The sequence below is a fragment of the Patiria miniata genome, unplaced genomic scaffold (genome assembly GCF_015706575.1).
Source record: "Patiria miniata isolate m_02_andy unplaced genomic scaffold, ASM1570657v1 HiC_scaffold_8, whole genome shotgun sequence".
NCBI classification, from domain to species: domain Eukaryota; kingdom Metazoa; phylum Echinodermata; class Asteroidea; order Valvatida; family Asterinidae; genus Patiria; species Patiria miniata.
The window spans coordinates 1,513,461-1,527,062 of NW_024037075.1; the positions used below are offsets into that span (position 1 = coordinate 1,513,461).

Sequence of the window (13,602 nt, forward strand, 5' to 3'; positions counted from 1 at the left end):
GTTTTTTTTATCTCCCACAGTTGGAGTCCCAACGGACCCCCCCCCCAAGGTTTTTCCAAACTGTTTGAGCATCACTGAGCATACAGTGCAAAATCAGTGAATGAGGAACTTTTTTTTCATTCAGAAAATTGATGGGCTTTGTCCATGTTCAAGCCTTGCGGTCTGTGTCCGAGGACATGTAACATGTTCACTTCCTCTGTTCATGATTGATAACTGAACCGTTTCCTTCTGTCAACCGACAGGTACATTGTAAACATTGTGATTCCTGTACAATCATATAGTGCACAGTTGTGATTGAACGTTTTTAAAGATGTAATAATCGTGAGTCATTCATGTACCGTACACGTTATACATGTACGTGTACGTGTACCAGAAGTTGCGGCCTAATGGTCAGTTAAAGGGAACAATTGCAAACATCGAAAAATAAAACTACCAAGCTTTTACGAAATACCTTACTAGGATGTTGGTAAGTGACAGTCTGAAACATCCTGTAAAATTATAACAACTGGTATCAAGTCATTTTCAAGAAAACTGTATTTTTGTATACATTTCCAACGGTGGTCGGCCGACCACCGTTGGAAAAACCTAACTATTTTTCAACAACTGCTCCAAATTTACATTTTTTTTCAGTCCAAATTTTGTTTGCTATTGGTTACATGTTCATGAACGGGTGCAGGCCAGCTAGACTGGTTCCCTTACCTTACAATTTTCCAACAACTATAACTTGATCCATTTTATCTTTAGTGGAGTCAGGGAACCTGACTACTTAAACTTTTTTGTTGTTCTTGGTTTTTCAAGCATTTTCGAACACAAAACTTCAAACATGTCAGTGTAACAATAATTTGATCTTATACTAACCCCTCAAATAGTTCATTTCTGAAAATTAAAGCATAAGCCAATGATGTACATGTACATTCCCTTTAAAGGTAATGTACATGTACAAATGTACAACATTTGCAAACATTACAAAAATGAAACTTCTTAAATATAATGAAATACCTTACATGTACTTAACTGTAAGTGAATAATAGTCTCAAGCATCCTGTGAAATCATGGCACCTGGTGTGCTGTCATTTTCAATGAAAGTGGAAGGGAGGGTTTTGAGATGTGAAAATTGCCTTCCAGTTCCATGTTGATTTTGCGCCAAGAACCAACGGCCTTGAGCTGTTGTTATTTTCAGTTTCATATGTTGCATCAACAGTTCTTATCTAGTTGACTAGTGCATGACTGTAATCTAAGCAAGGAACCTTCTGACCAGTTTGTGCTAAGCGAAAATTTTACCTGCTTAGCAAAGTGGTCCCAGAATCGTTGTCCACCATAATTTCATATGTTGCATCAACAGTTCTTATCTAGTTGACTAGTGCATGACTATATAATCTAAGCAAGGAACCTTCTGACCACTTTGTGCTAAGCGACAATTTTACCTGCTTAGCAAAGTGGTCCCAGATTCGTTGTCCGCCATAAGGAAAGTGCACAGTGTGGCTTTAATCCTGTTGGCAGGGGACCGACCTTGATGGATACCTGTTAATTACCCGCGACTCGCCCAGTGTAAACAGACATGGGAGGAAAGACGAGATGCGTGCTGATTAGTGCCGCGCACGAGCGGAACTGTTCTTGACGACCGAATCAAAATCGTTGATGGAATGAAGTGCGGCAGTATATATAAACAAACATGTAGCGTCTTGTACACGTTCACGTTTTGTACATGTATAGAAAACTGTGAATGTGATATGTGCAGTATGCACGAGGACTATACTGATGTTGAGTGAATTACCGGTAAAGTCTGGACATTTTAGAGTTTCAATTAATGTTGTTAATATGAGAAAAAGGTAACGTACGTGTACAACATTTGCAAACATAAAAAAAATGAAAGAACCAATTCATTATGAAATACATGTACTTCCTTGACTGTACAATAAGTACCATGTACATGTACATGTAAACTAATAGGCGAAAGTATCCTGTGAAATCGTTGCAGGTGGCACATTTACATGTACATTGTACATAAATTAGGACTGCAGTTCATGCATTTAACGCCAACACAATTTTGAAGTTTATTATTTTTGTTATAGAATCAGGCCTTTCAAAGATGAGATTTCGACGTCGCATTATAGAGCATGAATTTACATTATGTGCGTATACCTCTGTCGTCCCTTTTACAACAAGATACAATTTTGCGTGTTTGAAATACAATGAGACTTCCAGACTCCATATCGTACAGGCATTGCGCAGTCTTGCTCAAAATGTTTGTAAATGACGTGACATGCAGGAGATAACATGTGCGCGCATATACAATGTTGGACTTGCAGCCTTCAGAATATGCGCGCAGTACGCTCTGAATAGTCAATCAGTGTCGTTTACTTATAATACACGACCAGGGATTAGTGAAGGAACGCGCACGTAGCCCATGGAGTCAAGCTGATAAAATTGGGACACAGGACTCGATCTTTGTCAAGTGGATAGCAATGTTTTTTTGTTTTTTTTATTTAATCACTGGTCGTACATGTACTTATTCAACTTGTACAGTTGTACTTTGTACCACTCTCGAGTGGAACTCTTCAAATTGCTAACTTTTTGTCCCTCAAACTGCAAACTTTCTGAGTAGGTGGCCGCAAGGTTTGCCCGCATGAGACTATTTGCATATCACTTCAGATCTGCAGAGCTTTTATTTGATTTCTGTGATTTACAACTGTCGATTGTCTCTTACCAAGTGCTTCTTGGATATGTACAGAGTCGTTTTTCGCTGTCTAAGTATCGGAAAAAATGGGGGCAAAATTCAGGAAAATGGGGATTGACTGGAGTATTGCCATTTGTTGGGGTTACACTCCGGAGAAAGTTACATTTTCGTAACGTGAGTAACCGATTTTGCGCGTCTTGTTTATCATACATAACACATTTTTCTGGATGTCATCTTTGATGCTTACCGGTAGGTAGGTCTAGGTCTACTCTATCTACCATGGGGACAACAGTTATTAAACCTTTTCAGTAAGGTAATTACAGCCCAAGGAAACTCAAAAGTACATCAAAAAAGTAACGTGAGTAACCGTGGAATTGCCCATATGCGCTGTCACGAACCAACTAGTTAACCACTCGTTCTTGATCAAACTCGCTCCTTGATGAAGGTGTAAAACTGCGCCGGAATGCTTGAGGGCAGTACAGGGACACGGAGTACATGACTAGCAAATATAGAGGCCCTTTTTATGGCTAGAACATTGCACTATAAATTCAATGTTGAGTTTTGCCCTTCACTGACGTACTTGATGAATTGCATTGCAGTGCACTAGCTAAAGTACAATGTATTATTCAGATACTCCGTCATGGGGCAGTTTCCTTGTACAATAGCTAGCACAATGCTGTCTCCATTGATGGGGGCCTCATGGTCACATGCCAGCTTTCGTCTATACATGTACAAACACCATGAACACAAGGAACTGCACACAGACGAACCCCCAGCCTCAAGATTGGACAAATTGCTCTCGCTGCATGCGTTAAACCATCGCCAAGATTTCTTGGAGTGTGCGATCATTATCTGATCATATCTTGTAGATTGCGTTCCAAATATACATGTACATGCACTTGCACAGTTTACATGTACATGTACATGTACTAAACTGCACTTGTACATTACATGTACATGTACATGTACATGTATACATGTACATGTACATGTACATGGTAACTAAATGCATCGTGCAGTGTGCATGCACCGCTACATGTCTGTGTTATCATGGAGCTAGGAAAATGCACTACTGCACCCAACATACACGTATACACACTTTTGCACAGCATTGAACAGTTTTTTTTTTTAAAGGGGAGCACAATTTAAACAAATAAGTACACAAATGAATAAGTAAATAAAAAATATTATATCATCTTTTTATTTCATAAAACAAACAGCAACTGACATTCCGTCCACGAACTGGTGTTAATCGATTTCATACAGAAATCACTTCTTTTTTTTTTTTAGAAATGTCTAGCAAAATACATGTAACATATTTGCACATATGAATCAACAATGTTAACAATAGCATTAACTGATGCTTTGATAGACCTTTTGCATGTAGGTGGTGTCAGAGGGCAATATATCACTATAGGATAGGCATGAATAAACCTTTGTGCATTTATTATATTTAGAAATAAATTACAACAAAATTGACAAAGAACATTTCTATTGTATTTCAAACCCCTGATTCAGTCCATTTTTTTTCCTGAAAAAAAAAAAAGATTCAAGTGCATTTACCATGTACAGGTTGATGTCTTCACTACAGTGCTGTCGTTTGCACTCCTTGCCTACGGTAAAAATGCGTTTTCATTATCGGAAACCGGGCCATGCGCATAAATCTACAGGCCGCTTTTCTGACTGATTTGCCCAATTATTTGTAATTTGTTGAGGGCAGGCGTTGCGACCCTTGCCATAAATAACGGTGTTCTGCACATATATTAAATTTCCAACACGTACGGTACATACATTACATTTTGTACACTTGTATCTATCTGCACACTGTATTTTATACATTTGCTTTTGCTGTAATTTTCAGGAATGGATGGATTTGGGGGTTAGTATTTTAAAGTAAATATTGTTACATGTACACTGACCAGTTTTAAGTTTTGTGTTCATGGAGACTGGAATAATCAAGAAAAAAATTGCTGTTTGTAAAGTCTGGTTCCCTGACCCAACTTCAGATGATATGGAACATTTTATAGATGTCCGTGGATTGTCAGGTCAGGGATCCAGACTACATGTAGCTTCCCTGCACATGTTCACGGATGTGTAACCAATTGCAAACAAAATGTGGACTAACTGAATTTGGTAAATTGGAGGCAGTATTTTGAAGAAGAAAAAAAGAAGAGTTCTTTTCCAACAATGATCCGCAGACCATCGTTGGAAGTTGATACAAAAATTCAACTTTTGTTGAAAATGACAGCACACAATGTGCCATGATTTAACCGGATGTTTGCGACTATTATTCACTATTTCATAATAATTTGGTAGTTTTGTTTTTGATGCTTGCAAATGATAAACATGTACATGACCTTCAAATTATTGTTTGGTTATCTCATATTTACGTTTTTTCCCCTTCATTTTTTTAAATTTGAAGTAACAAAATTGCGTATAATCTTCAGTAACTGTACATTTTAAGAAGACAGAGAAAACACACGAACTTTTTTTGGGGTTCTTGTACGTGTAACTTGATCCCGTTACTAACGCGCATGTCAGAAAGTGTGCCCATAGTCAATAAAAAAAGTGCTGAAAAGGCCAATTTCCTTTTTTTTTTAAAGAATTTATGCAGAGTGATAGAAAAGAAGTTGGCCAATTCATGTACGAGCATACATGTACATGTAATGTTCTCTACAGTGGTTAAACAGAATAAAACTTAATTGACATTCGTGCTTTTAAAATACCATTCGCTTGAATGCAAGATATCCAAAACCTAATTTGTGAAAACATTTCATTTGCAAAACACTAGTGTAGTATAGTAGTTTACATAAGTTTCTATATCCAGAGTAGTTCAGGTGAATTATAATGTGGACAGTCCAGTTAAATGTTGAAAATCTAAACCCCATTTTTCTTCGAAATTAACATAAAGAAAATGCGTTGAAGTGGAAATCTAATGGCTAGCACCAAAAATAGCATCAGCTTTATTTGATATGACCTTGGTCACAATGAAGCTACTCTATATTTGGACAAAAAAAACTCTTTTTGTATATGGAAATGTTGAGATGGTAATTTTTTCCAGACACGTCTGTACACTACATGTACATGTACATTGTACATGTACATGTACATCATACAAGTACTGTACAATTCGTTTCTAGAGGGAGGGTTTACATGTGTACCGCACATGTATATGTACAGTGCCAACAAATGTACAGTGTTTACATTAAAGGGTGGATTCTCTTAAGCCTCCTATGCAAACATACACATTCTGAGCCAAGTAGTCCTTTCAGTCAGAATCAATCAAGTGACTGTTTTCAACAGTTCAGAATTCCCAGGCTACATAAAGCAGGATTGACTGGCTGGGACTGTTTATATAACTCGATACAGCTTTGGCTGTGGGTGATTGTAAGCTAGCTGTGCCCACAACTTGCCTGCTTTGTCTGTTCATGGTCTGTTGACTGAGCTTGACAAGGCACAGTGCTTGCTTCAAGTTGCTTGACAAACATACATGATCTGACTGCTGGTGACTAGACTGTGTTAAAAGTATAGCAGGAAATTCTGACTGTCTGTGACTGCTTAAATAGCAGGAGGGCTAGTACATGTACTGTACATGTAGTTGGGCAGTCATCAACATGCACAATGCACACATGTAGAAAACCTCAATAATGCAAGCATCATAACTATTGAAAACTCTAATTAAAACAATTAAGACTGGACAAGCCCATTAAAAGCTGGCCATAGAGTGCACAAAATTCTATTCACTTGATTTCAAAAGGACTATTCACTGGAAGTCTTTTCATGTATTCATGTACACATTGGGCCGGATTCACTTGGTAATCCTACACAACAGCACTGCCCGGCTGGCCCTCTGGGATCAGCAGAAGGCATCCTTTCATTTATGATCTATTGATCGGAATTCTATCATTTTATCTTCCAGAATTCCTTTGTGTCTTCCGCCCCGACGTACGATGACTCCTCAGGCAAAAGCGGCTCCAAGTTCCTGCGGACGCACGACGGCAAGTTCTTCGTCAAGACCATCACGCGGGAGGAGGTGGAACTGATGTTCAACGTTCTCCCCGAATACCACAAGGTTTGTTGCTAAGCACGGAAGTTTATTGCCAAGCAGGAGCGGGTTACCAGTCAAAATGATATGTAATGTCTGTTGCATGTATGCGACTGGTTTCCAGCTAATAATGGCTTAGCAAGAAAATTTGTTAAGTACAGAAAATCTGTGCTGAGCAAGAACGGGTTACCAGTCAAAACACCGCTATCATGTGATTTATATGGTTCCCAGCTGGTAATTGCTAAGCAGAGAAAAGATAGCTTAGCAGTAACAGGTTACCATAAAAAAAACCTCATGCGATGTATGTTGGTGGTGACTGGTTCCCAGTTGAAAACTGCTGAGTAAGAAAATTTGCTAAGCACAGAGCAGGTTACCGGCCAAAATGTTCATGTGGCACATGTTGCATGTGACTGGTTCCCGGCTAATAAATGTTAAGCAGGGAAAAGTCTTGCTTAGCAATAGCAGGTAACCAGCCAACATGTCATGCAATGCATGAAGCTGATGACTGGTTTCCCGCTGATAAACTGCTTAGCAAGAACAGTTTTGCTTAGCAAGAGCAGGCTACCAGCCCAAATATCATGTGATGTGTATTGCCTGTGACTGATCATGCTGGTTCCCAGCCGACAATTAAGAATGAGTAGGCACTTTAAGGTTAAAAAGATGATGGTAGGTTGGAGAAGAACGACATCCGCCATCATGGAAAAAGATCTCAAATGCAGTAGATTTTTTGGAGAAAAAAAATATCCGCTACCATGGATCAGTCATTGGCCCAAATCCCCCCCCCCAAAAAAAAAATACCCCAAAATGCCAAATCACCCTATTGTTAAAAAAGTCGGATGATAAATTTTTTTTGGCCTAAATGTGGTCCTATTGAAAACAACATATGAGACCCTGTTATTTTTCACTATGACTGTATGAGCAAGTTCCGTTTTCATGATGTTTCAGTATCTAGGCATGTCTGAGTGAACTTTGGACAGTGAATGTACGTCTTAATGAGTTTTTCTTTAATTTCACGTCCTCAGAGTATAGTCGAGTCCCATGGGGAGACGCTCTTACCGCAGTATCTAGGCATGTATCGGTTAACCGTGGACGGCACGGAGACGTATATGGTGGTCCTACGTAGTATCTTCAGCTCCACCCTCCCGGTCCATACCAAGTATGATCTGAAGGGGTCCACGATAGACCGGCAAGCCAGTGAAAAGGAAAAGGTGGGTAGCTTGAGGATGATCACAAGTGCTTCTCCGGACTGGTCACTGTGACAAGTAAATCACAAGTCCAGTCACAAGTTAATCACAAGTTCATTCAAATATTAATCTCAAGTCAATTCACAAGTCCAGTCACAAGTTAATCACAAGTCCAGTCACAAGTTAATCACAAGTCCAGTCACAAGTAAATCACAAGTCCAGTCACAAGTAAATCACAAGTCCAGTCACAAGTAAATCACAAGTCCAGTCACAAGATAATCACAAGTCCAGTCACAAGATAATCACAAGTTCAGGTACAAGTAAATCACAAGTCCAGTCACAAGTTAATCATAAGTCTAGTCACAAGATAATCACAAGTTCAGTTACAAGTTAATCACAAGTCAATTCACAAGTCCAGTCACAATTAAATCATAAGTCCAGTCACAAGTGAATCACAAGTCCAGTCACAAGTAAATCACAAGTTCAGTCACAAGTTAATAACAAGTTCAGTCACAAGTTAATGACAAGTTCAGTCACGAGTCAATCACAAGTCCAGTCACAAGTAAATCACAAACTCAGTCACAAGTTAAAGACAAGTTCAGTCACAAGTCAATCACAAGCCCTGTCGCAAGTAAATCACAAGTCCAGTCACAAGTAAATCACAAGTCCAGTCACAAATAAATCACAAGTCAATTCAAAAGTCCAGTCACAAGTTAATCACAAGTTCAGTCACAAGTAAATCACAAGTTCATTCAAAAATTAATCACGAGTCAATTCTCAAGTCCAGTCACAAGTAAATCATAAGTCCAGTCACAAGTAAATCATAAGTCCAGTCACAAGTTAATCACAAGTCCAGTCACAAGTTAATCATAAGTCCAGTCACAAGTTAATCATAAGTCCAGTCACAAGTTAATCACAAGTTCAGTCACAAGTAAATCACAAGTTCAGTCAAAAATTAATCACAAGTCAATTCACAAGTAAATCACAAGTCCAGTCACAAGTAAATCATAAGTCCAGTCACAAGTTAATCATAAGTTCAGTCACAAGTAAATCACAAGTCAATTCACAAGTCCAGTCAGAAGTAAATCACAAGTTCATTCAAATATTAATCACAAGTCAATTCACAAGTCCAGTCACAAGTAAATCACAAGTTCAGTCACAAGATGATACAAGTTCAGTCACAAGTCCAGTCACAAGTAAATCACAAGTTCAGTCACAAGATGATACAAGTTCAGTCACAAGTTATCATAAGTCCAGTCACAAGTTAATCACAAGTTCAGTCACTAGTAAATCACAAGTCCAGTCACTAGTAAATCACAAGTTAATCACAAGTCTAGTCACAAGTCCAGGCACAAGTCAATCACCAGTCAATTCACAAGTCAATTAGTCAATTTGTATTTGTCAAGTCACATGTAATCACAAGTTCAGTCACAAGTCAATTCACAAGTCAATGCGTAAGTCCAGTCGTAAGTAAATCACAAGTCCAGTCACAAGTCAATTCGTACGTCCAGTCACAAGTACATCAGAAGTCAATTTACAAGACCAGTTATAAGAACATCACAAGGAAGTTCACAGTCCAGTCTCAAGTAACAGGCGACGAGGATCAGTGGAATGCTTTCCTCCCAGTTTATTTGAATAGCTTGTAAGTGGACTTGGAACTTAACAACTTGTGATCCATATCAAGTACTTCAAGTACAATTCTGGTTTGGGGCTTACAAAACCTAGGTTTTTTTAATTGCCTTGGCTTCAGGCTCCCTTAACAAATCTAACGCCCCTAATTTTAGAAGTAATAATAATAATAATAGTGGATATTTATAAAGCGCACGTATCCACCAGGACTGGTGCTCAAGGCGCTACATCATTATTACCCTTGCTCACTGGGCACATGAAACATTCCAAATACCATCTCAGCTCCCATGAAACATTCCAAATACCATCTCAGCTCCCATGAAACATTCCAAATACCATCTCAGCTCCCTGGGGAGTATACAGCTCGATGTAGCCTGTTAGGCGCAAGGAAGCTAATTCAATCACAATAACCATCTCTGCCCTCACAGGTACCCATTTACTCCTGGGTGGAGAGAAGCAATGAGTGACAAAGTGCCTTGCCTAAGGGCACACGCACCATGACCCCGCCAGGACTCGAACCCACAACCTGCAGCTTTACCCACAGACCACGAATCAGTGCCCTTAACCACGAGGCCACAGCACTCCACGAAGTGCCACTCAATATGGGTCCATTTGCTACTACAGGATTTGCCGTTTGAATATCAAAATTGTTTTGGTCTTTCCAGGACAAGGAACTACCCACCTATAAGGACAACGATTTCCTGAGCGAAAACAAGAAAATCCACATCGGTACGGAGGCCAAGGACAGGGTGCTGGGAAAACTGAAGAGAGACGTCGAGGTAAGAGTTGGGAGAATAGATTCAGGTGCAGAAACCCGTCCAGATCGTTGAAAGTCATCAGAGGTGGGGGATCGACATTGAGGAGTTGAAGAATTGTGAAAAGTAGAAGCTAGTTTCTATCAAATGATGTTTGTTTAACACTTTCCTTACCATGGGCGACTTTTGTCGGCAAGGAACTACCCCCTGCTGCTTACCATAGGCGACTTTAGTCGACCAGGAAACCACACACAGAACACCCTCAACACAGATTTATTCACTGCTTTTCAGCAAGCTGGCATGTTGGTATATTTGGCCGCCCATACATCAACCATATACCAGCTGAAACAGTGTTTTGGGATCGTTCTAATGGTGAAGTTCATTATGTTACCATTACAAAAATTTAAGAAAAGTGCTTCAGAAGTATCCACGCATGATTTCAGGTATGGAGTGCTATTTGGTCATGTGGTGAAATGGCTTGCAGTTTGATAACTGGGACCAGATCAACAAACCGGCATAACTGTTTTATATTTGCACATATGGCCTTGATCTTTACCTCACGGAAAAGAGTAAAGCTCAAGGAACAAACTTTACACACAACACCTTTGATTTTAATCACCTTTTGGCAGTGAAAATCTGTGTTGAAAAAATTGAGTTTTCAACTTGTGGTCCTTTTTTTCACGCTCTGGTGATTTCAGCATGACTGAGCAAACAATTTGGTCCTGGGGAGAGCCAAGTCAATAAACAATGTGGTAAGGAAAGGGTTAATGAAATATTTATCAAAAAATGGTGAAGTAATAGGAAACTTTTTCCAAGCCACATCTCCCTATTATTTCTAATGGTTCCAAATCTAGGGAAAGAATCCACCATGGAATCAAGTAGGGCGCTAAAAGCCAATTCCATGTGTCTGCATCTGGGCTTGATTCGAAAACTGCTCATAGAGTCGGAAGGCAATGAAAGGACCACTACCGCAAACCTGATTTTAGCTAATGCTGTCAATTAAACCAGCAGTAGAAGTGGGCGGAAAACCCCAGATAAACCCACAGAATTGGGTCTACAGGGACTGAAAACCAATCCACGTGTGGGATTCGAACGAGGTGGGACTCGAACCAGGGTCAAGGGGTTGAAAAGCAAGAGCGGCACCACTGTGCCAACCTGCCTCGAAAAAACCCAGGGCCAACCTCATTATTTCATAGTGCTGTCAATTGTAACCCCTCCCCCTGCCAACAGTTCCTGTCGGAGCTGAAGCTGATGGACTACAGCCTCCTGGTGGGCATCCACGACCGGGACCGCTTCGAAACCGAGCAGAAAGCCGACCACAACGAGGAGAACGGCGAAGAGGACGACTCGGGCAGCGGGGGCGCCCTCACGCCACCAGACAGCCCCGGGCCCATCGGCAGGCAGCAGCTGCTGTCCAGTGGGGAGTACGAGTTTGACTCGGGGCAGGACGTCTACGCCATTCCATGCGAAGAGGGTAAGTTCATGGCTTCCAAAAACTATCACAGAATAGGAGCAAAGATTCCATTGTCAGAGACGCTAGTTGTAGACTTTGGGAATGGGCAGTACTGATGAAGCCTGCCTTAAATGAAACATTAACATATTTAGTGTTCGCAGATTTTTCAAAGCTGCATGTTTGATCTTCCCCATGGATGTATTTCAGGTGCGCCGAAGAACGAGGTCTACTTCCTGGGGCTCATAGACATCCTGACGCACTGGGGTGCCAAGAAGAAGGCTGCGCAGGCCGCCAAAACCGTCAAGCATGGGGTGAGACACTTTGTTCAAATGTGTGTTGAGCCACATGTCATTCACACGACAATCACTAGTCAGTCACATGTCAGTCACATGTCAATTGTGACCAAAATCGTCAAGCATGGGGTGAGAAACTTTGTTAAAATGTGCCTTGAGCCACATGTCATTCACACGACAATCACTAGTCAGTCACATGTCAGTCACATGTCAATTGTCACCAAAACCCGTCAAGCATGGGGTGAGAAACTTTGTTCAAATGTGCCTTGAGCCACATGTCATTCACACGACAATCACTAGTCAGTCACATGTCAGTCACATGTCAGTCACATGTCAATTGTGACCAAAACCGTCAAGCATGGGGTGAGAAACTTAGTTCACATTAATCTTGAGCCACATGTCATTCACACAACGTCACTAGTCAGTCACATGTCAGTCACATCTCAACTCAACTGTGACCAAAACTGTCAAGCATGGGGTGAGAACGAAGAATCAGTTCATCACAGGTCAATCACATGTCAATCTCATGTCAATCTCGTGTCAGTCACATGTCAGTCACGTGTCAGCCACATGTCGGTCACATGCCAGCCACATGCCAGCCACATGCCAGCCACATGCCAGCCACATGCCAGGCACATGGCAGCCACATGGCAGCCAAATGGCTGTCACATGTCAGCCACACGTCAGCCACATGTCTGCCACATGGCTGTCACATGTCTGTCACATGTTGATCACAAGTCTATCGCAAGTCTCCCAGTCTGAAGCCAAGTGACGAGCTACGAAAACGACGTGTGACATAGACAGTACTTGGTCATTGTTCCTGATTGATTAATGGTTGATCTGTGAGTGACTACGTGACATTGTTGATCAAATGAGGAAAACTTTGCAAACTCAAAAGTCAGTGAAATTGGCAAGATCTTGACAGTCTTTTAAAATGCGTCAGTTTACATGATCCGACTAAATTTTGTCCATTTTTGTTTTTAGGCTGGTGCTGAGATATCCACAGTGAGACCAGAACAGTATGCGAAGCGGTTCCTAGACTTCATAGAAAAAGTATTACAGTAAATAAGGTAACCAAAAACAGAAATAACGAAAATGTAAAAATAAAAAAAAAAATACTAAAAACAATTTAAAAATACAACTGTAATCTGGTGGTTAAGCGGGGCCAAGTTCGCAAAGCCTGTAAGCAGATAATATTTTTTCCTCTTCTTGTGCTATGTTTGCTAAGCAGCTGAAATCCATGCTTACTCTGTTTGGGTGGTCATGTGGTGATGGTATAGATGGTCTTGATAGTGGTTAGCATGAGAAGTTTCTGCTTAACAGATTCGCCGGTGGGAAGTTGATTCTGTGTTCTGGACTCACGTATTGCTTTCAAGTCGAGAATGGAGACTGCGTCCATGTTTGTCTGCTTCCCGGAAGGCAAAACACAGATAGTAATGGAGATGGTCGGTTACGTCATGCGTACCAGTCTGTTTTGACCCCCGGATGTCAATACAAACTTAAAAAGCTTTAACATGTTTTTGAAAAAAAAAATTCAAAAGAAAAGAGTGACTGCTGTGCACACAG

General features: G+C 40.5%; 1 protein-coding gene across 1 annotated transcript in view; it reads left to right on the forward strand.

The window, feature by feature from the left end:
• The window catches only part of LOC119719446 (phosphatidylinositol 5-phosphate 4-kinase type-2 beta-like), a 36,248-nt gene extending 23,108 nt beyond the window's left edge, over positions 1 to 13,140 (forward strand). Inside the window, exons 4-9 of the mRNA XM_038188900.1 lie at positions 6,597 to 6,749; positions 7,745 to 7,930; positions 10,201 to 10,314; positions 11,521 to 11,764; positions 11,951 to 12,054; positions 13,021 to 13,140. Of these exons, the coding sequence (XP_038044828.1) occupies positions 6,597 to 6,749; positions 7,745 to 7,930; positions 10,201 to 10,314; positions 11,521 to 11,764; positions 11,951 to 12,054; positions 13,021 to 13,101 (882 nt within the window). The 3' untranslated portion in view covers positions 13,102 to 13,140. The remainder of the gene's footprint in view (positions 1 to 6,596; positions 6,750 to 7,744; positions 7,931 to 10,200; positions 10,315 to 11,520; positions 11,765 to 11,950; positions 12,055 to 13,020) is intronic.
• The last annotated feature ends 462 nt before the right edge of the window (positions 13,141 to 13,602 follow it).